Here is a 21,316-nt window from a genome sequence, read left to right on the forward strand (position 1 = left end):
TGCTTCCTACCTGGAACCTCATATAGGGATCTGCTTCCTACCCGGAACCTCATATAGGGATCTGCTTATTACCCTGAACCTGCACTATGCAGGGACTTGGGAGAGACACACAGAACAGGGACTCCCCAAAGAGGGAGAAGGATCTGAGGGGCTCAGCAATACTGCACCAGCAGAGACGCCTCAAACAAGCCACGCAGTTTGTGCACAAAGACTCTGCGGATCTTCTGCCACTGGACCAGCTGCGGAGACTGGGGACCAGTAAAGACCTGGTGAGTGTGGGAGGGGGGGGACCCGCTTGCTCAGTGAGACTAATGTTTGCAACTCTGAACCAAGTTACAGGGCCAAAATGTGGGACTGCTTTCATGTCTTGCAGGGATTTCTATAGATGCATGCTGCAGACTGCAATGATTTCTACGCAGCCATGTTGGTTCGCTGTCCTATAACGCTGCTACTCTTGGTTTAAATGTTAACCTAACTGGCCTTTGGGCTGTGCCCTAGGGGGGCCCCTAAGCCTCAATCCCCACCATTTGCAAAGCACTGATCCCGGTTTGGTTGACTATATACATCAGGGGTCCTCAGCCTTTCTTACTCGGGAGCCACAGTCAAATGTAAAAAGACTTGGGGAGCAACACAAGCACCATAAAAGTTCATGGAGGAGCCAAATAAGGGCTGTGATTGGCTATTAGGCAGCCTCTATGCACCCTATCAGCTTACAGGGGCTTTATTTGGTAGGGAATCTTGTTTTTATTCAACCAAAACTTGCCCCCAAGTCAGGAATTCAAAAATAACTCCCTGGTTTGGGGGCACTGAGAGCAACACCCAAGGGGTTGGGGAGCAACATGTTGCCCCGGAGCTACTGGTTGGGGCATTTAAATATAATGTCCTGTTGCCCTGCTCTGATAAAAGTTGCATGTTTGCTTAAGAATTCCTACTATAGTTTATATAAATACCCCGCTGTGTAGCCCCGGGGGCAGCCGTTCCTGCACTGGTACAGCTGGAGTGTTTGCTACAGAAACCCTACTATAGTTTGGCTGCCCCGGGGCTACACAGCGGGTATTTATATAAACTATAGTAGGGTTTCTGTAGCAAACACTCCATCTGTACCAGTGCAGGAATGGCTGCCCCCGGGGCTACACAGCGGGGTATTTATATAAACTATAGTAGGGTTTCTGTAGCAAACACCCCAGCTGTACCAGTGCAGGAATGGCTGCCCCCGGGGCTACACAGCGGGGTATTTATATAAACTATAGTAGGGTTTCTGTAGCAAACACCCCAGCTGTACCAGTGCAGGAATGGCTGCCCCCGGGGCTACACAGCGGGGTATTTATATAAACTATAGTAGGGTTTCTGTAGCAAACACCCCAGCTGTACCAGTGCAGGAATGGCTGCCCCCGGGGCTACACAGCGGGGTATTTATATAAACTATAGTAGGGTTTCTGAAACATATAGACCTAGGTTACTAGTGCAGGGTAACAGTACATTACTATTATTATAATCAAGGTCCAATCTGATTGCAGCAGCCACACAGTGTGATCCAGAGACGGCTCATGGGGGGCAGCCTGAGCATCGAAAGCGATAACCCTGTATTTCCAACTTCCCCGTGCAACAGGGGGAGAGACGCACCCCCCCAGGGTGATGAGACGATACAGCCAACTAAGTTGGGTGAGGAGACCCCCGGTTGGCTGGAAGGAACAAGCTCTACTCATACCCTGCAAGGTACAACCCCTAGCAACTACTTGTATACCTGCTTATACTGAGATGAGCCCTGATTGGCCAGTTAGACTAATGGGAGTAAATGTGTTACCCCAATGAGCAGAATCTGCTCCCACCAACAGCTCCTTTTAACTGAGGGTTGTTTACCTTTGAGACAATTTGCAATTGGTCTTCATTTTTTTTTTATTTGTAGTTTTTTTTAAAATTATTTCAGCTTTGCCCAGCAGCTCTCCAGCTTGGCGTTTCAGCAGCTGTTTGGTTGCTAGGATCCAAATTACCTTAGCAACCAGGGTTGTGGTTTGAATGAAAGACTGATAAATGAATAGGAGAGGGCCTGACTATATAAATAAGTAATATAAAATAACAATACTTTATATTCACAGAGCAATAGTTTTTTTCCTCAGGCAGTGCCGGACCAATAGGCTCCCCCTTTACATTAAACTTTTAGTATGTTGTAGAATGGCCAATTCTAAGTAACGTTTCAATTGGGCTTCATTATTTATTTTCTATAGTTTTTCCATTATTTGCTCCTTTTTATTACTCATTTTTCTATCCATCCCCCTCTCCTATAAATATATCAGTCTCTTATTCAAACCAGTCCCTGGTTGTTAAGGTAATTTGAACCCTAGCAACCACATGACTGCTGAAATTTTAAACTGGAGAGCTGCTGAACAAAAAGTAAATTCATAAAAAAAAATGAAGACCAATTGCAAATTGTCTCAGAACAGCAGTCTACATTATACTAAACTTTAATTAAAAGGTGAACAACCCCTTTAACCCCCCTCCAGCTGGACCAGTCCCAGAGTTGTCTATAGGAGGAGCAAAAAGAAGCAACTACAGGTATAGAACCTGTTATCCAGAATGTGCAGGACCAAGAGTGCGCAGGATAAGGGGTCTTTCCGTAATTTGGATCTCCACATCTAAAGTCTACTAAAAAAAAAATCAATAAAGCATTAATTAAATCCAATAGGATTGTTTTTCTTCCAATAAGGATTAATTATATTTTAGTTGGGATCAAGTACAGGTACTGTTTTATTATTACAGAGAAAAGGGAATCATTTAACCATTAAATAAACCCAATAGGGCTGTTCTGCCCCCAATAAGGGGTAATTATATCTTAGTTGGGATCAAGTACAGGTACTGTTTTATTATTACAGAGAAAAGGGAATCATTTAACCATTAAATAAACCCAATAGGGCTGTTCTGCCCCCAATAAGGGGTAATTATATCTTAGTTGGGATCAAGTACAGGTACTGTTTTATTATTACAGAGAAAAGGGAATCATTTAACCATGAAATAAACCCAATAGGGATATTCCAATTTCCAAGACCTTTATTAATTGTCGCACAACATATGTAGTCTATGCTCTCACTTGTCCGTGTAACAAAGTTTATGTGGGGCGGACTATAAGATCAGTGGGAAGTAGGGTTAATGAGCACATCCGTAACAGTAAAGCAGGGAGAATGAACCATGGGGTATCGAGACATTTTAAGCTGTTTCACAATAATAGTGATCCCAAAGGGATATTCTTTATGGAAGTGTAAAAATAATTGTATATTTATTATAAATAAATCAATGTGTTACATCAAAGTAGATGTAGTATAGAATAGTATGCAGGCGGGTATATAGAGGGGGTTGGCCCATAGGAACCCAATAGTCCATGAGGAAGCGCAGAGCGCGAAACGCGTCGGACTGACTGGAGAGAGGACCCGTATTGACAGACTCGGCACCTACCGGTGACGTCACCGAAGGGAAAGGAACAGCGTGTGAGTCGCATCCCTCAGCCAATGTGCCTCTCTCTGTCTTATCCCTAGTAAGTTCCCGGCCGGGACAAGGGGGGTTGTGTATTTGTTCTTATGCCCAGTTAGGGCTCTGTTTTATTGTGTGCTTGTAGTTACTTGGAGGCTATGAGATAATTGAATACCATATAGTGTGCAATTTTATCTCTATATGCACGCCTGCATTCTTAGTATTTGCACAGAGTAAGAGGGAAAACAAGGGTTTTATTTGTGTAACTTCTTTATTAAATATCCCTCAGTGGGGCTAAGAGCCATATATTGGCTATAGGCGGTGTAATACTGCATCTGATATCTGGAGAAGTTAATTAAGGATCCAATTAATTGTTTTATGGTGTTTTAAGCTCCTCACTTTTTTATTCTAATAATTGGGATATACTGTGGGATTTTTAATTCAGTGTATTTCTATTGATTTTCCCTCTTGATTTCCTCATATATGGGTCAGAGCAATGAATTCTCTTTTAAACACTCTAATTGATTTCTCCTGAGGGAATGATATGCATTAACTGGGAATTCAATAATAAATCATTGGGAAGTAATACATGGTTTCTGTTACTATATTTAATGTCTTCTGCCCTATGTGATTTTCTCTTGTATATATAATCTAATTGGTATTTTTAATTAGTGGTGTATATGATTTTTTTTTTATTATTTAAAATTGATTCTACTTTGATGTAACACATTGATTTATCTATAATAAATATACAATTATTTTTACACTTCTTTGGGTGTTTTTAGCGCCAACTCCTTTGGAGATAATTTGTGTATGCACTATAGGATTAGTAGGGAGGAGGGCAGCTACATCTAATTATTAATGTTGGTTAATGGCAATTTAGCACTGCAAAAATATATATATTTTTTTTTTCTCTTTCTTACAGTCTTTCCTTCTAGACCTTAATATCTATATTGTTGTGTTTTGTAATCTTTAAAGCGCAGATAAGGTTTGCCTTGATATTCTTTATGGGACTGGAGCATATTTCTCCCAAGTTAAGAGGTGGAGACGGATTTACTAGATTAAGACAAGGAGAAAACGTTTGGATTTTTAAATTGAATACATTGCATCCGGAAGGACTCAATGTAGATTTGGACTTGGCGGCATTTTAAATTCAATTTTAAGCTTATTTTTGGTCAATTATTGGATTCCTGGTATTTATTTATTTCTAATTTATCTACATTTTAAGTAGGAATATGCTTGATATGGGCTGTTTTAACGAGACATCTCTTTATTTCTTTATGATTAGCGGTTAAGTAGTATATAAATAAATGAATAATAAATAAACAAACATACAACTCTCCCAATCTTTGGGGAGAGGGATGATGGGTTATATATGGGTAATATAAATTCTTCCATCTGACACAATGCCATAACACCATGGCCTTTTGCGCTAAAGAGAGAGGTGTTACTATGGCAACGCGTGTTGTTTCCATTGTACATATATCGCTTTACCAGCGCTAGAGCGCTAGATTGAGTTCCCTACAGTATTTCCCATAAGTTTTACTCTTGCAGCCCCACTATGTATTAGGCGCTTCTACATTCACTTACTGGAGGTTCCCCTATGTCTAGTTACCCACCCTTATGCCTATTCTAATAGAGGGAACAAAAAAAGCACAATAAAAGCTCTGGGGGTGCCAAATAAGAGCTACGATTGGTTAGGGGGTCAAGTGCGGGGTATGGCACATTATTTAGCATACAGACCTATCCAATGGCGCTATAGCTGTGCATAAATGTATATAACCCCTGCCCCCAGATGTCACACTGTACGTACCTGTACCTGTACCTGTACCCCACCTTACGAGCTCTGGTACAAGCCACTACGCGGGTCCCCTACCACCAGTCACCTCACCCCTAACTCTACCATCCAAACAACCCGCCTCCGCAAGCTTAACCAATCACGCACCCAGTTCAATCCAGAATCATTGAAGCATCCAATCCGCTAGGGCGATACTTGAGTCGGCCCGCCCGCCAGGTGTCTTCTGGGAATTGTAGTTTATTCTATCGCCATCCACATGTGTTTAAACTACAATTCCCTCAGGTTTAGATTCCAAAACGAATACCCGATATGCAAAGGAGAATTATGACAACATGTCTTTATCTTCATAACAGTATATGTATTATAATTTCATTAATACATTATAATTATCATTGTTAATGAAAGATTTTGATTTAACTATTCCTCTACATAGGAAATAGGCGTGTGAACATTTGTGACACTTAATTCCATTTTTATCCCCCCCCCCCCCCATTCGCAGCCATTCTATAGATTACACTGTTCTGGAATTGTAAAAACTTTTAACACACGGATGAAACAATCGTTTGCAAAACCAGGTGAAGATCTCCTTTATCTAAAGGAAGGTTCATGTAGCGCCATCTATCGGCTGTTTTTCACATTACGGGCTCTTTTATTAACCAAATAGCTTTAACTAGCACGGAGGGATACCTGGAGATTTTACAACCAGCCTCTTTAATCCTTTAGGGCCCCAATTTCACATTACAAAGTTGCATCAGGACTTTATGGACCTAGGAATGATACGGACTGGAGCCTGGAATTTACTGTAAGTACTGGATGTGCTGAAGGAGCTGCTGGGCTTCAGGAAGGGGACTGGGTACTAGGAAGCCCCAGGGGGGAAGTTGCCTGAGAGGGGGCACATCATTGGGCCTTTCAAAACGAGGCTGCAGAGACCCTAGTGGCACAGACTGGGGGCTTTCTGGTAGGAGGTGTCTGTTGAAATTAGAAATTAATTCTAACTTAGGGAATTGCTACAAGGTGACTCAGGGACTTGGGGTGTCATAGTCAGGTAAGTAGTGGAACTTTGGCACCCTGAGTACCCCAAGAACTGAAATAAAGAGCTCAATATATTATATGGAACTGGGGGTCAGATATTTGGGAGTCTTGTTTGTCCCAGCAAAAGTAACTAGTAGTAAGTAGTGGAACTTTGGCACCCTGAGTACCCCAAGAACTTAAATAAAGAGCTCAATATATTATATGGATCTGGGGGTCAGATATTTGGGAGTCTTGTTTGTCCCAGCAAAAGTAACTAGTAGTAAGTAGTGGAACTTTGGCACCCTGAGTACCCCAAGAACTTAAATAAAGAGCTCAATATATTATATGGATCTGGGGGTCAGATATTTGGGAGTCTTGATTGTCCCAGCAAAAGTAACCAGTAGTAAATAGTGGAACTTTGGCACCCTGAGTACCCCAAGAACTGAAATAAAGAGCTTGTTATATTATATGGATCTGGGGGTCAGATATTTGGGAGTCTTGATTGTCCCAGCAAAAGTATCTGCCTGCCTCTGTGGCAGAATTAGGGGACTCTGTGGGCTTCACAGGGGGGTTCCTGCTGTCCCGGGGGCTGTAGAAGATACAGTAATAAAAGCCACAGGGAGTACCTGTAGATATTGGGGTGCAAAGTTAGCCCAGTGTCACAACCACCAGCGAGGGGAATAAAGTGATCTTTTTGTCAACAGTCTCAGGGAAATCCCTAAGTGTTAGACTGTATTTGCTTCCTCCGTTGTTGGTAGCATCAGGCACTGGTTACTGAGGGAACAGGAGAGACGGGGTGTAAATCCGTGGCTGTAGTGAAGGATCACAGAGAAAACTCGATGAGGGACATTACTTCATGACAGAGAAAGGAGCCTCTGGCTTTATCCAAGCAAGATCTGGGATGCTTATCCGCACTATACCGCTTGTCTAGTTCTATACCCACCTGAGGGTTAACACTTGTTTGGAATGGCCGCCTACATCGAATTTGTGCCCCCTCCGGAATGCCCGGTGTTCGAGCCCAGCTGGGAGGAATTCTCTGATCCCCTGAGTTTCATCGGACGCATCCGACCGATTGCTGAAAAGACAGGGATATGCAAATCCAACCTCCCAAGGTAAGTCTGATAGATGGATGTTATCAGTACACTGAGAGCCTGAAATAATTCCTTATGGATAAATGATGCAGTTGTAACAGGGAGCTGATACATACTGTGTGCAAGTCACATTATATAAGTTTTATTATTATATATATATATATATGATTATAATAAGTTCACACAGGCTGATGACAAATGTCAGATGTTTGATTAGTCTTTGCTCTTGGTCACATTTTTTAGAAACCAATGACCCATTGGTTGGCATTGCTGCTTTACGGTCAGTTTGATTCCAGCCAGGGCACTATCTTCAGGGAATTTTTATGTCCCCCCCCCCCCCCAGGTGGATTTTCTTGCACTTTCCAAAAACATACGGGCAGATTGAGGTGCCCCTGATACTGACTTTAGTGTGTGCGTAAAATCGGCACTTCGATTGTAAACTTCATGGAGGCAGGGACTAATTAGAATGATGTATAAGGGTGAGGGCAGTGGTACATGGTACACAAATCTTTGTCGTGGGCAACAAATCTCCCCGCATTGCCATCCCACCGGCTAGCATTTAAATCACCAGTGGGATGCTTCACTGCGATGTCGCACAAAGTTGTCTTTGGAGGAAACTTTGAGCGACCGTGGGACATCGTAGCGACGCGTATGCCATCCCACCGGCAATTTACACTCTAGCCGGTGGGATGGCATTGCGGGAGGATTAGTCTCCCATCACTAATCTCCCTGTGTACCACTGCCCTAAAGACACACTGGGCTACTAGTAGCAGCTACTTTTTCAAGCTACTGAAAATCCCTTCCATGGACAATACCGAGAATTGCCTCTGCTAAAACACACGTAGAGACAGTTATCAGTAAATGATCAGCATTGTCTATTTTAGTAGCCATGACAAGTAGCTGCTACTAGTAGCTCTGTGTGTCTTCACCCTAAGAGAGCTGCAGAATATGTAGGTGCTATATAGGCAGAGGATAATGACTACATGCCCTGTTGTGCAAAAAAATGTACCCCATGACATGTGAGGCATAACTTGAGGGTATGTACCCCAAAATTCTATCATGCCCAAAGTGTGTTTGTTTGCATTTGTAAGGATTACTTATGTATACAGGCCATATGGCCAAACATCATGGGGAAAGTGTCCTCTATATAAATTTGCTTTATGCATGTTCAGAGTGGCTAATGGCCGACTGCATTTACTGTTTTGGGCTATCGCATATGGTGCAGTTTCAATGGATAATATTTATTCTATTATTTGATATTATATTATTGTTCTAACAATCAAAGAAGGCAATAGTCAGCCAGTAGTGGGGTGATTGTGTCCAAGCTGAAAGGTCACTATAATCAAACCATTAAAGTTTAAGTAGTTAAAGAAGAACTTTTGTATTATTTTTTGCTGAAAGAGGTGGAGGACCTAGTCAGCAGGGTATTGTACCAGGGTTTTTGCTCCAATGATTACAAATGGAAGGGAAGTCCAATTACTGAAATGAATCTTCTCTGCCATTACTTTGTAGTCTATTTTTCCTAAAATCCCAACACTGCAGCTTTAGTGTACACATTAGGGTTATACCTGGGGTTTAAGTAGGGATGCACCGAATCCACTATTTTGGGGTTTGGGCGAGATTCCTGGATTCTGAACCGAATCCTGGATTTGTTGCATCCCTAGTTTTAAGCTGCAGTTTGCTGCTTCTAGATAACAGCCACCAGTGTCGGACTGGGGTGCCAAGGGCCCACCAGAAAACCTTAGGCCCACTGTCCAGACCACCATTCCTTCCCAGTTCACTCACTTTCTTTAATTTCTTAATTACTTATTTTTACATACTATTATCTATCCTTTCCTTTATTTCTTTTGTTTCTTCTCATAGAATTGAGTAATGGCCATGGTGTAGGCATACAAGGCAAATGGTTGGGTGAGCAAGGGGGCCCACTGGGAGTTTTTTTCCTATGAAGTTTGTATTCTATTTATTTAATTAAAAATAAATCCTATACATATTATTTGTGTGGGTTTATATTATATAGGTACCTTCCTGACACCTGTAGGTATTTAAACTGTTTAAACGTTTAGCAGAGCTATTACTTTAACCATGAAAATGCTTAATGCCAGCAGTAATCCCCTAGTGTGTCTCCCCTGCTGATTTAGTAGCACAGGCAGGGTTTATATTATTTGTACTTCTGAAGGCAAGGTTCAGAATTACTTCTACAACTTGGAACTTGGGCAGGTACTGCTCCAAATACATTGTTCTGAGCATCCCTTTGCAGGACAAAACTCATAATTATCCTTTATTTTCTCTTTATAAAAGGTATAGAAAAGAAAACCTAGAATTTCCCTTTAGTTTGCCTGTGCGCTTTATAGATTTATTCTTAGCCCCCTAGAGAGCCAGTTTTGGTTATTGGCACAGTTACAGCTTAGCTTTATTGCTTTTATGTTCCTTTATCTCAGGACTGGCAGCCGCCCTTTGCCTGCGATGTCAAAAGCTTCTGCTTCACCCCTCGGGTACTGCGCCTCAACGAACTAGAGGTAAGGTTTCTGTGATTATTGTGCTGGGAATAAACCCAGATCATGGTTATTACAAACTGCTGTTTTTGTAGCTACATTAACATGTTGGAACTTGAGGATATGGACATTAACAAAATTGTTAGTTAGAAGCTTGATCAACTTGGGTTGGTTTTCCATATCCCTATTAGTTATATACAGATATTTGGATTTAAGGTGGCCATACACCTTCAGATCCGCTCGCTTGGCGATGTCGCCAAGCGAGCGGATCTTCTCCCGATATCAGGAGAATCCAGGCTAATTTGATCGTGTGGCCAAACGATCGAATTATAACGACGGGTATAGGCAAAGTCGGTTTGGGGACCGAATCAACGAGCCGATACGGTCCCCCATCCGACTAGATTTTTTAACCTGCCGATCGATATCTGCCCGATTTCAGGCCAGATATGGGTCAGGCAGGCCCGTCGTTAGTGCCCCTACATGGGCCGATTAGTTGCTGAATCGGTCTAAGGGACCCATATCGGCAGCTACAATCGGCCCGTGTATGGGGACCTTTAGGCAGTATCGTATTTGTTCCAGAACAGTAGCCGATATTTACTTTCATTATTCTAACTGCTCTAGACCAGTCATAGCTAAATAGAACCTTTGCAATATAAACAAACGTGTATGTTTAACCTTTTTAGTGCCATAGGACGTAGATTCTACGTCCTAGGTACCAAGGGACCAAAGTGCCATAGAACGTAGAATCTACGTCCTACAGCACTAACGGGTTTACAAGCGCTGCGCTCGCTTTTAAAGCAGTGCAGCGCTTGTAAAGCCTGCACAACTCCCTAGGCAACGAGCAAATGAAGACATACTCACCGATCCGGTCCCCCAGCGCCGCCGATCCGGTCCCTCAGCCAATGACAGCAGTGGACACGCATTGATGACGTGTCCACTGCTGTCCCATTAATTGTCGCTGCCCCCGCGTCGCCTCTTCACTCCTGCTGCCACGTGAGACTGATGGAGCCTCCCTGCTGCCTTCCTGCTGCGTTCCTGCTGGATTGGTCGCCCTGATCGCCTGCCTGCATTGTGTAAGCTGAACTACAACTCTCTAACCACTGTTTATTTTGCTTATTTCTATCTCAACTGTCTAAAATTTTTTTTTTTTTTTCCATTTCTTCTTCTATCTTTGTCATTATTACACTTTTACACACATACACACTTATTTACAACTTTCCCAAGCACACACAGACACTTACACACACACTTACACTTACACTTTTTTTTTTTTTTTTTCTTTCTTTCTTTCTTTTCTTTTCTTTCTTTCTTTGCTTTCTTTGGCAGTCTTTTTTTTTTACTAAAACTTTATTTCTGATCTATAATTATCTGATTTATTTGGTTGCATTTTAGTGTTTTTTTGCATTTTCATAATTGATTTCTGTTTTTGAATTATTCTATTGCACTGTAACTTTTGTATTGCTATTGGGTGCTGAATTTGCAGTGACATTGGTGGATCCAGGGCTCTGACCACCGATTTCATTGCAATAATTGTTCTTCTGTTGGTTTGAGTGGTTTTTATTTGAATTTACTGATTTTATGGTGTTTTATCTTTGCATTGTTCTTTATTGTGTATTTAGTGCCCCAAAAAGGTTGCTTTTGCAGTGACATTGGTGGATCCAGGGCTCTGACCACCGATTTCATTGCAATTATTGTTCTTTGATTGCTTTTAGTGGTTTTATTCCATTTTAACTTCATTTGATTTCAGTTGTTCTAGAAAGGTCCAGAGGTGCTAAGATTGTTCTGGTAGTTTCTATTGCCAAGGGTTAGGCTGATGCCACACATGGCGTAGGGCTGATTTTTTCAGCAAGTGGAAAAACGCTTGCCGAAAATTCAGCCCTACGCCTGCTACTTGTGCCTGCACCCGAATGAATGGAATACACTCGGGTGCAGGCACATGTAGCCGATATACGCATGAAAACGCAAGACTTTGCATTCTCACGCGTTTTCATGCGTATATCGGCTACATGTGCCTGCACCCGAGCGTATTCCATTCATTCGGGTGCAGGCAAAAAAAAAAGGGGTGCATAGAGTGCAGCCCCAATATTATGCATTGTCAGGTTTGGCGGCCATGTACTTATGTGCACCCATACATATGGGGTATCGTTTTATTCAGGGGAACTTGCAGATTTATGGTTAGTAAGTTTTTGGTAGTTGCCATGGAGATTTTGGGGAGAAATCTAGGTTTGTATCTGGTTTTTCCTTGATTTCTGACCAAAGCGCTGACTTCTGCAAGGGACTGCGGCCACAATTTTCCATGTAGAAAGAGGAGAGTGGCGTCTCTGAATAGCTGAAGCTGTGCACTTTTCATAAATATATAGTTTGCGGGGGTTATTTCACAGGTAGGGGGGTGTTTAGACTAAATAACTGCAGGTAGAGCACATAGAGCACAGACCCCCCTTATGCATTGCCCCTGTTTGGGGGCATTTGGTGGCCACGTCTTTATGTGCACCCATACATATGGGGTATCGTTTTATTCAGGGGAACTTGCAAATTGAGGTTTAGTAAGTTTTTGGTAGTTGCCATGGAGATTTTGGGGAGAAATCTAGGTTTTTTATCTGGTTTTTCCTTGATTTCTGACCAAAATCTAGGTTTGTATCTGGTTTTTCCTAGATTTCTGACCAAAGCGCTGACTTCTGCAAGGGACTGCGGCCACAATTTTCCATGTAGAAAGAGAAGAGTGGTGTCTCTGAATAGCTGAAGGTGTGCACTTTTCGTAAATATATAGATTGTGGGGGTTATTTCACAGGTAGGGGGGGTTAACACTGAAAAACTGCAGGTAGTGCACATAGAGCACAGCCCCCAAAATTTCAACTGAAATTGCCCTTATGCATTGCCCCTGTTTTGGGGCATTTGGTGGCCACGTCTTTATGTGCACCCATACATATGGGGTATCGTTTTATTCAAGGGAACTTGCAGATTAATGGTTAGTAAGTTTTTGGTAGTTGCCATGGAGATTTTGGGGAGAAATCTAGGTTTGTATCTGGTTTTTCCTTGATTTCTGACCAAAGCGCTGACTTCTGCAAGGGACTGCGGCCACAATTTTCCATGTAGAAAGAGAAGAGTGGTGTCTCTGAATAGCTGAAGGTGTGCACTTTTTGGAAATATATAGTTTGTGGGGGTTATTTCACAGGTATGGGGGTGTTTAGACTAAATAACTGCAGGTAGAGCACATAGAGCACAGCCCCCCCCCTTATGCATTGCCCCTGTTTGGGGGCATTTGGTGGACACGTCTTTATGTGCACCCATACATATGGGGTATCGTTTTATTCAGGGGAACTTGCAAATTGAGGTTTAGTAAGTTTTTGGTAGTTGCCATGGAGATTTTGGGGAGAAATCTAGGTTTTTATCTGGTTTTTCCTTGATTTCTGACCAAAATCTAGGTTTGTATCTGGTTTTTCCTTAATTTCTGACCAAAGCGCTGACTTCTGCAAGGGACTGCGGCCACAATTTTCCATGTAGAAATAGAAGAGTGGTGTCTCTGAATAGCTGAAGGTGTGCACTTTTTGGAAATATATAGTTTGTGGGGGTTATTTCACAGGTATGGGGGTGTTTAGACTAAATAACTGCAGGTAGAGCACATAGAGCACAGCCCCCCCTTATGCATTGCCCCTGTTTGGGGGCATTTGGTGGACACGTCTTTATGTGCACCCATACATATGGGGTATCGTTTTATTCAGGGGAACTTGCAGATTGATGTTTAGTAAGTTTTTGGTAGTTGCCATGGAGATTTTGGGGAGAAATCTAGGTTTTTTATCTGGTTTTTCCTTGATTTCTGACCAAAATCTAGGTTTGTATCTGGTTTTTCCTTAATTTCTGACCAAAGCGCTGACTTCTGCAAGGGACTGCGGCCACAATTTTCCATGTAGAAAGAGAAGAGTGGTGTCTCTGAATAGCTGAAGTGGTCTATTTTTAATCAATATACAGTTTATATGGTTTTTTTCACAGGTAAGGGGCAATTTTGTCTGAAAAGCTTTGAGATGTGCACATAAATTGCAGCCCCATTATTATGCATTGCCCCTGTTTTGGGGCATTTGGTGGCCACGTCTTTATGTGTACCCATACATATGGGGTATCGTTTTATTCAGGGGAACTTGCAGATTGATGTTTAGTAAGTTTTTGGTAGTTGCCATGGAGATTTTGGGGAGAAATCTAGGTTTGTATCTGGTTTTTCCTTGATTTCTGACCAATGCGCTGACTTCTGCAAGGGACTGTGGCCACAATTTTCCATGTAGAAAGAGAAGAGTGGTGTCTCTAAATAGCTGAAGGTGTGCACTTTTCAGAAATATATAGTTTGTGGGGGTTATTTTACAGGTAGGGGGGGTTAACACTGAAGAACTGCAGGAAGTGCACATAGAGCGCAGCCCCCAAAATTTCAACTGAAATTGCCCTTATGCATTGCCCCTGTTTTGGGGCATTTGGTGGCCACGTCTTTATGTGTACCCATACATATGGGGTATCGTTTTATTCAGGGGAACTTGCAGATTGATGTTTAGTAAGTTTTTGGTAGTTGCCATGGAGATTTTGGGGAGAAATCTAGGTTTTTTATCTGTTTTTTCCTCGATTTCTGACCAAAGCGCTGACTTCTGCAAGGGACTTCGGCCACAATTTTCTATGTAGAAAGAGAAGAGTGGTGTCTCTGAATAGCTGAAGGTGTGCACTTTTCAGAAATGTATAGTTTGTGGGGGTTATTTCACAATTAGGGGGGGTTATCAATGAAAAACTGCAGGAAGTGCACATAGAGCACAGCCCCCACATTTTTAGCTGTAATTGCCCTTGTGCATTGCCCCTGCTTTGGAGTGTTTGGTGCCCATGTCTTTATGTGCACCCATACATATGGGGCATCATTTTATTCAGTAGAAATTTGTCTTTCAAATTTGCCTTTGTTAGAAAATTTTTATGAGATTTTTTTTTGTCAAATCCACATTTGATCATGCGTCCAAGTTTACGTTTTAGAAAAAAAAAAAATGTCAAAAAAACTTCCAAATTTCACAATGCACTGACAAAAGGTATTTGGCTTTTGAGTGAAAACTACATTGCACCTAGAAACCTGAAGGTCTGTAGTTTCTAAAGATACCAAACATGAGGGGATATTTTAGATTTACATATAAGTTATGCTGCATCAACTGTTACAAGTGCTTTTCCGCTTTGTTCTGGTGTGATATTGTACAAAGTATTTCTTTAGTTTGGGGGTTACTTCTGGACAGGAACTGTGGGGTACCACCACATATTTGGTATCGTTGGACTTGGGAGTATCAGGGCTTTTACAAACAACAAAAAAAAGTGAGTAAAATTAACTTTTCTATGGAAAAAAAACTCAAAATATACAGAAATTTTTCATAATTTTATTTTTTTTTTACATAATTCACCCAAAATACACATCATATCTCCAGAAAAGTTATAAAATTTGGTATGTATGTCGAAGCCCAATTAGTGACGAAAAAAACGATATATAATTTCCCTAGTTTCATGGAGGTTTTCCTACCAAAAAACATTGTTAAAGCGAATGAGTACAAAATGCTTAAAAAACGTCTGGCACTGGGGGGAACCGAAATGACGAATTCGGCTGGCACTTAAAGGGTTAATTGACTTTATGATCTTGCATTGTTAAAATGCGGATGTGGGCAGAAGTCATTTATAGAGACTGGAATCACACTGCATAACATCATAACTCCCTGGCAGCTTAAACAAAAGCAGTTCTAGCATGGCTTCCGATTCAGCAGGGGAATAGGGAAGAAGTATAGCAGGAGGGCCACCTGTTGGGTATCCCATCCATAAACTAATGTGTCAGCTTGGATATGTGGCAAGGACAAAAAGACACAGCAGTACAGATTAGGTACATGACGTTTCCCTTGTTATGATATAGGCTGGAGATATCCTGTGCATTTGCATGTTTTGTTTATTCCTCTTAATTACCTGCCATGAAGGGAGTGTATGGAGCCAATTGCACACCTGTTGTGCCAGTTCCGCTTGCTTATGCTGCACAGTGATGCAGCGCCTCCTCCCATGCTATGTTCCCTCTCCAGCAATTATGTGTATGTCCCCTGGGAGGTGAGTAGGCCACCTTATTAAAAGCCACTAGGCTGCAACAGGAAAGGATTAAGCTATAGTCCAATACACACTTTTCCCCCTTGATGCCCAGGAGACTAGAATATTCTTCATTTTCTGCAAGATTAAGGGTGAAGACACACAGAGCTACTAGTAGCAGCTACTTGTCGTGGCTACTAAAATAGACAATGCTGATCATTTACTGATAATTGTCTCTACGTGTGGTTTAGCAGAGGCAATTCTCAGTATTGTCTATGGCAGGGGATTTTCTGGCATTTAGTAGCCATGAAAAAGTAGCTGCTACTAGTAGCTCTGTGTGTTCTTCACCCTTAAGGTTGTAACCCTTAGACTTTATTGAAAACACTGTGAATTTTAACTACAATTCCAAAAAGAGAAAAGGAAGTTAAAAAGTCCAGTGTGTTATAGACCATATTGTTGGTAACTTTACATCGCTGGACAACTGCAAGTGGCTATGTATATGTTTGGCCGTAATACTGATTGTATTGTAGAACTTAAATATAGAAATAAGTGTTCAGGTTTGATGTTAGAATTAGGGTAGACAATTTACAGCAGCTTTCCACCTATAAAGAATGCTTGGGAGTTGTAGTTCACAGCAGTCGTAAGGCTATAAGTTCATTACTCTTTGCTTTAGTATAGTATGTTATCTGCAGGCTTGCACCCTGACTGTCGGAATTTTCTTTCATCCAGGCAATGACCCGTGTCAAACTCGATTTCTTGGATCAGCTGGGAAAATTTTGGGAGCTGCAAGGTTCCGCGCTCAGAATTCCAGTGGTGGATGGCAAGCTGTTGGGTGTGTATGCACTGAGCAAGGTGGGCGTGCAGGGACAGGTGGTTCTGCAGATAAACAACATACGCATTAGCATCTTGCAGTGTCTTCTGCGCCAGGATTAAATGGTTTACTGTAATTAAATAACTGCAGGAAGTTTATATAATTACACCTTTCTAAAAGAACAGAAAGGGCCTTATTGCCCAGAGCCATCCGTAGACTGTTACCTTCTTTCCTTTTTCACTCCAGGTGGTTTCCAGTGAGGGGGGATTTGAGGTTGTCACTAAAGAGAAGAAATGGTCTCAGGTGGGCAATCGGATGGGATACCAGCCAGGCAAAGGCACAGGCTCTCTTCTGAAGTTGCACTATGACCGAATCCTCTACCCCTACGAGCTGTTCCAGTCTGGCGTCAGCCTGATGGAAAGAAATGCACCTAGAATATTCTAGAGAGAAACCTTCTGTTTCAGTTTTTAGTAAAGGTACCGGTATAGGACCTGTTATCCAGAATGCTCGGGACCTGGGGCTTTCCGGATAAGGGGTCTTTCCGTAATTTGGCTCATTTAAACCTCACAGGATTGTTTTGCATCCAATAAGGATTAATCATATCTTAGTTGGGATCAAGTACAGGTACTGTTTTATTATTACAGGGAAAAGGGAATCATTTAACCATTAAATAAACCCAATAGGGCTGTTCTGCCCCAATAAGGGGTAATTATATCTTAGTTGGGATCAAGTACAGGTACTGTTTTATTATTACAGAGAAAAGGGAATCATTTAACCATTAAATAAACCCAATAGGGCTGTTCTGCCCCAATAAGGGGTAATTATATCTTAGTTGGGATCAAGTACAGGTACTGTTTTATTATTACAGAGAAAAGGGAATCATTTAACCATTAAATAAACCCAATAGGGCTGTTCTGCCCCCAATAAGGGGTAATTATATCTTAGTTGGGATCAAGTACAGGTACTGTTTTATTAATACAGAGAAAAAGGAAAACATTTTTAAAATTTAGAATTATTTGCTTATAATGGAGTCTATGGGAGACGGCCTTTCAGTAATTCGGAACTTTCTGGATAATGGGTTAATGTACTGTTGCCCTGAACTGGTAAAAGCTGTGTGTTTGCCTCAGAAAGACTGCCATAGTTTATACATAAACAAAGCTGCTGTGTAGCCATGGGGGCAGCCATTCAAGCTGGAAAAACAGGAGAAAAGGCACAGGTTACGTAGCAGATAACAGATATTCTCTGTAGAATTCAATGGGAATCTAGAAAGCTTATTTGTTATTTGCTATGTAACCTGTGCTTTTCTTTCCAGCTTGAATGGCTGCCCCCGGGGCTACACAGCAGCTTTGTTTATATAAACTATAGTAGTCTTTCTGAAGCAAACACAAACTTTTACCTTTGCAGGGCTTTGCTACACTTTACATTTTTGGTCTTACTGTCCCTTTAAGTCTTTCAGGGCTCAGTGTCCTTCTATGGAAAGTGGTGGCAGTTCAGTTCCCACCCAGCCAAGCTGGTAGCCTATTGGTCTGTGTGTGGGTCCTGCCAAGTTCTAGGGTTGCCACCTCACCCCTTTAATACTGGCCACATATTGAATCCACATGTTGCATGGCTAATTAGCAATTCATATAGATGCATGCTGCATGGCTGTACATGAACCAGTTCAGTCTGCAGCATGCATCTCAATGATTTGTTAATTAGCCATGCAAGGCGTGGATTCAATATGTGGCCGGTATTAAAGAGTGGTCAGGGCTTTATTTGGCCGCATCTAATTGTGAGCGGTGCCCTTTAAACATATAGTTGATGGCTGCAGGGAATTATAATCCATCCTGCTATACGGCTAAGGGGGAGGCTGGTGTGTGTGACCTTCACTTTCAGCCACTAATCTCAGGTCACAGGCCTGATAAATCCCAACGGCATCCGCCAAACAGCGAATGGGGCATGAGAAGGATGTGAGGGATTTGAGAGTCAGTTCAGCAAAAGCCCCGGAGCCTTGAGATTCAGTTGGATTTCCTAATGAAACAATAAGCAGCACAAGGTCAGGTACCCATCCCTGGGAGGGAAATGCACGAGCACCATGGTACTCCTCCTCCTCCTCCTTCTATTGTATAATTAAAGTCACAAACTCACCTCTCGGTTGGATCTTGGAGGCTTGTAGAACTCTAAATTTGGATGCAGGGCCGGAATATTCTTGTGCGCCAGAGCTTTGCCGAGCTCACTCCAACTACTGTATCCTGGCAATAATGCTGGGCATTGGCTTAACTACTAAGAGAGTAAGGGGTGCTCTCCCCTTGCAATGCTAAGTAAGCTTTATCAGAACAGTCTACGTGAATACAGCCATAAGCATTCACAGAAACGCTGTGCTGAGTCCTCTATCAAAAAAAACAGGATTTCTTGTCAGGGGCGGGCCAAGCCGACCGGGCGCCCTAGGCAACCCGGTCGGCAAACTCCGCCCACCTCCCTGCCCCCCGAACGGCGCATGTGCGCCAATGCACAGGAGGAGGTGGGAGGGGCGTGGCGGTTAGTTCAGTCATTGCCTCCGCCGCTAATGACAAGCGGCGGAGGCAATGACAAAGTAGCGCTAGGGGTAGGCAGGAGAGGCTCCTGCCTGGCGCCCCTCCATCGTTGCACCCTAGGCAGCTGCCTCTTCTGCCTACCCCTAGTTCCGGCCCTGTTTCTTGTCTCCTTGTTTGTAAACATGTTCTTCAGTAAATTCACTTTTGGTATGTTGCGTAGAGTGCCAGGGTCGGACTGGGGGGTTCAGGGCCCACCGGGGCTCCCGCCCCAGGGGCCCTGCAGGTGCCCCAGCCAGCCGTGTCCCCTACCCCCCCCAGGGGCCCCCCTAACCCCCCCGCAGGGCCCCCACCTGACGTCCTCCCTGAGTGCGTATAAATTGAACGCGTCGGGGTGGAACAGTCAGAAGGGGGAGCGCCGGCAAAGGTCGGACTGGGCCACTAGGGCCAGGGCCCACCGGGATTTTTCCCGGTGTCCCGGCGGCCCAGTCCAACCCTGTAGAGTGCTATTCTGAACAATTTGCAATTGGTCTTCATTTTTTTATTATTTGTGACACTGTGACCTACTGTGTCCGTAAGTTACCCTCCCATCTAGATTGTAAGCTCTTCGGGGCAGGGACCTCCATCCTCTTGTGTCTTTGACTCTTAACTTATTGCAACTGTATCTTGTATTTATTTATTTGTATTTATTTATTTGTATTTATTGTTATACGGAGTATTTATCTATTATTATCTTAATAACCCCCTGTTTGTATTAATGTATTCTACTGTACAGCGCTGTGTACATAAGTAGCACTTTATAAATAAAGATATACATACATACATACATTTGTGTTTTTTGAATTATTTAGCTTTATATTCAGCAACTCTCCTTCTTGGCCTTTTAGCAGCAATAAGGTTGCTAGGGTCCAAACTAGCCTAGCAACCAGGCAGTGGTTGGAATGAGAAACTGGGATATGTATAGGAGTGGGTCTGAATAGAAAGATAGGTAATAAAAAGTAACAATGACAAAGGACTCCACACCTCACTGCGGACCCTGAAGGGGGTTATAAACCTAGTTATGCTATAGAAGTTGCCCAAAAACATAATTATAGATGCAATAAAACTCACTAATGAGAATTCTACTGACCAAAATGCAATAGAATTCACCACTAAGAATCCCGATTCCCAGCACTGTGTCGGCCATCTTGCTGGTACCTTACATATAGAGATAATGATGGCATTTTCCCCGTCATTATATGGCACAGGAATCAGACATGGGGATAAAGGGACAGACTTGTTCAGTGCTGGGAAACTGTGCTTAATTGCTCCCAACCAGGGCCACCATCAGAAATCACGGGGCCCCTCACAAAAAAATTTTCTGGGCCCCCCTCCTCCCACACCCCCAATGGCCCCTCCCCCACCAACACCCCCATCAATACAAAAGACATACAGACATTGGTAGCCAGGGGTACGTTTTGCATTGGTGCCAGGGCAGGTACCCCTAAATCATTGCTAGCCAGCCCAGGGCCCCCTAAAACATCAGTGGTCCTCCCCCAAATTACACATACCGCAGGGCACCCCAGCATCCTCCGGCCCCCCCAAGCATCCTTCAGCTTCCCCAGGGCCCCCCCCCAAGCATCCTTTCAGCTTCCCCAAGGGCCCCCCCAAGCATCCTTCATCTTCCACAGGGCCCCCTCCCAAGCATCCTTCATCTCCACCAGGGCCCCCCCCCAAGCCATCCTTCATCTTCCACCAGGGCCCCCCCCCCAAAGCATCCTTCATCTTCCACCAGGGCCCCCCCAAGCATCCTTCATCTTCCACCAGGGCCCCCCCCCCAAGCATCCTTCATCTTCCACAGGGCCCCCCCCAAGCATCCTTCATCTTCCACCAGGGCCCCCCCACCCCAAGCATTCTTCCATCTTCCACCAGGGCCCCCCCCCAAGCATCCTTCATCTTCCACAGGGCCCCCCCCAAGCATCTTCCTCCACAGGCCCCCCCAAGCATCCTTCATCTTCCCCACCCAGGGCCCCCCCCCCAAGCATCCTTCATCTTCCACCAGGCCCCCCCCCCAAGCATCCTGCATCTTCCACAGG

At 43.2% G+C, this 21,316-nt stretch overlaps 1 protein-coding gene and 1 long non-coding RNA gene across 5 annotated transcripts; one reads left to right on the forward strand and one right to left on the reverse strand.

The window, feature by feature from the left end:
- Positions 1–17,288, forward strand: LOC101733774 (lysine-specific demethylase 5A). 4 transcript variants are annotated; one of them, XM_031892314.1, is made up of 6 exons: positions 1–269; positions 5,984–6,062; positions 7,030–7,383; positions 9,801–9,878; positions 16,650–16,772; positions 16,978–17,288. In XM_031892314.1, exons 3-6 carry the CDS (start codon positions 7,363–7,365, stop codon positions 17,173–17,175), a joined length of 420 nt encoding a protein of 139 aa, XP_031748174.1. In that variant the 5' UTR covers positions 1–269; positions 5,984–6,062; positions 7,030–7,362; the 3' UTR covers positions 17,176–17,288. The 4 variants fall into 4 exon arrangements, 3 of the variants coding, with proteins under 3 accessions (XP_031748174.1, XP_031748173.1, XP_031748175.1); XM_031892313.1 differs by lacking the exon at positions 1–269 and adding an exon at positions 1,680–1,716; XR_004219951.1 differs by lacking the exon at positions 1–269 and having other exon boundaries at positions 5,267–6,062; positions 16,650–16,752.
- LOC108645292 lies at positions 16,255–17,048 on the reverse strand. The gene is made up of 2 exons (XR_001923708.2): positions 16,956–17,048; positions 16,255–16,796 (listed from the first exon to the last, which is right to left on the reverse strand). It is a non-coding gene; the product is annotated as an uncharacterized LOC108645292 (long non-coding RNA).
- Positions 17,289–21,316: the final 4,028 nt, after the last annotated feature.

Source organism: Xenopus tropicalis, chromosome 8, assembly GCF_000004195.4.
Source record: "Xenopus tropicalis strain Nigerian chromosome 8, UCB_Xtro_10.0, whole genome shotgun sequence".
NCBI lineage: Eukaryota > Metazoa > Chordata > Amphibia > Anura > Pipidae > Xenopus > Xenopus tropicalis.

Excerpts from the sequence above, each read along its gene's own strand:
- LOC101733774 (XM_031892314.1), top strand. The coding sequence starts at position 7,363 with ATGCAAATCCAACCTCCCAAG. Across the intron at positions 9,879-16,649 it reads TGCGCCTCAACGAACTAGAG|GCAATGACCCGTGTCAAACT; the intron begins GTAAGGTTTCTG and ends TCTTTCATCCAG. Across the intron at positions 16,773-16,977 it reads GTGTGTATGCACTGAGCAAG|GTGGTTTCCAGTGAGGGGGG; the intron begins GTGGGCGTGCAG and ends TTTTCACTCCAG.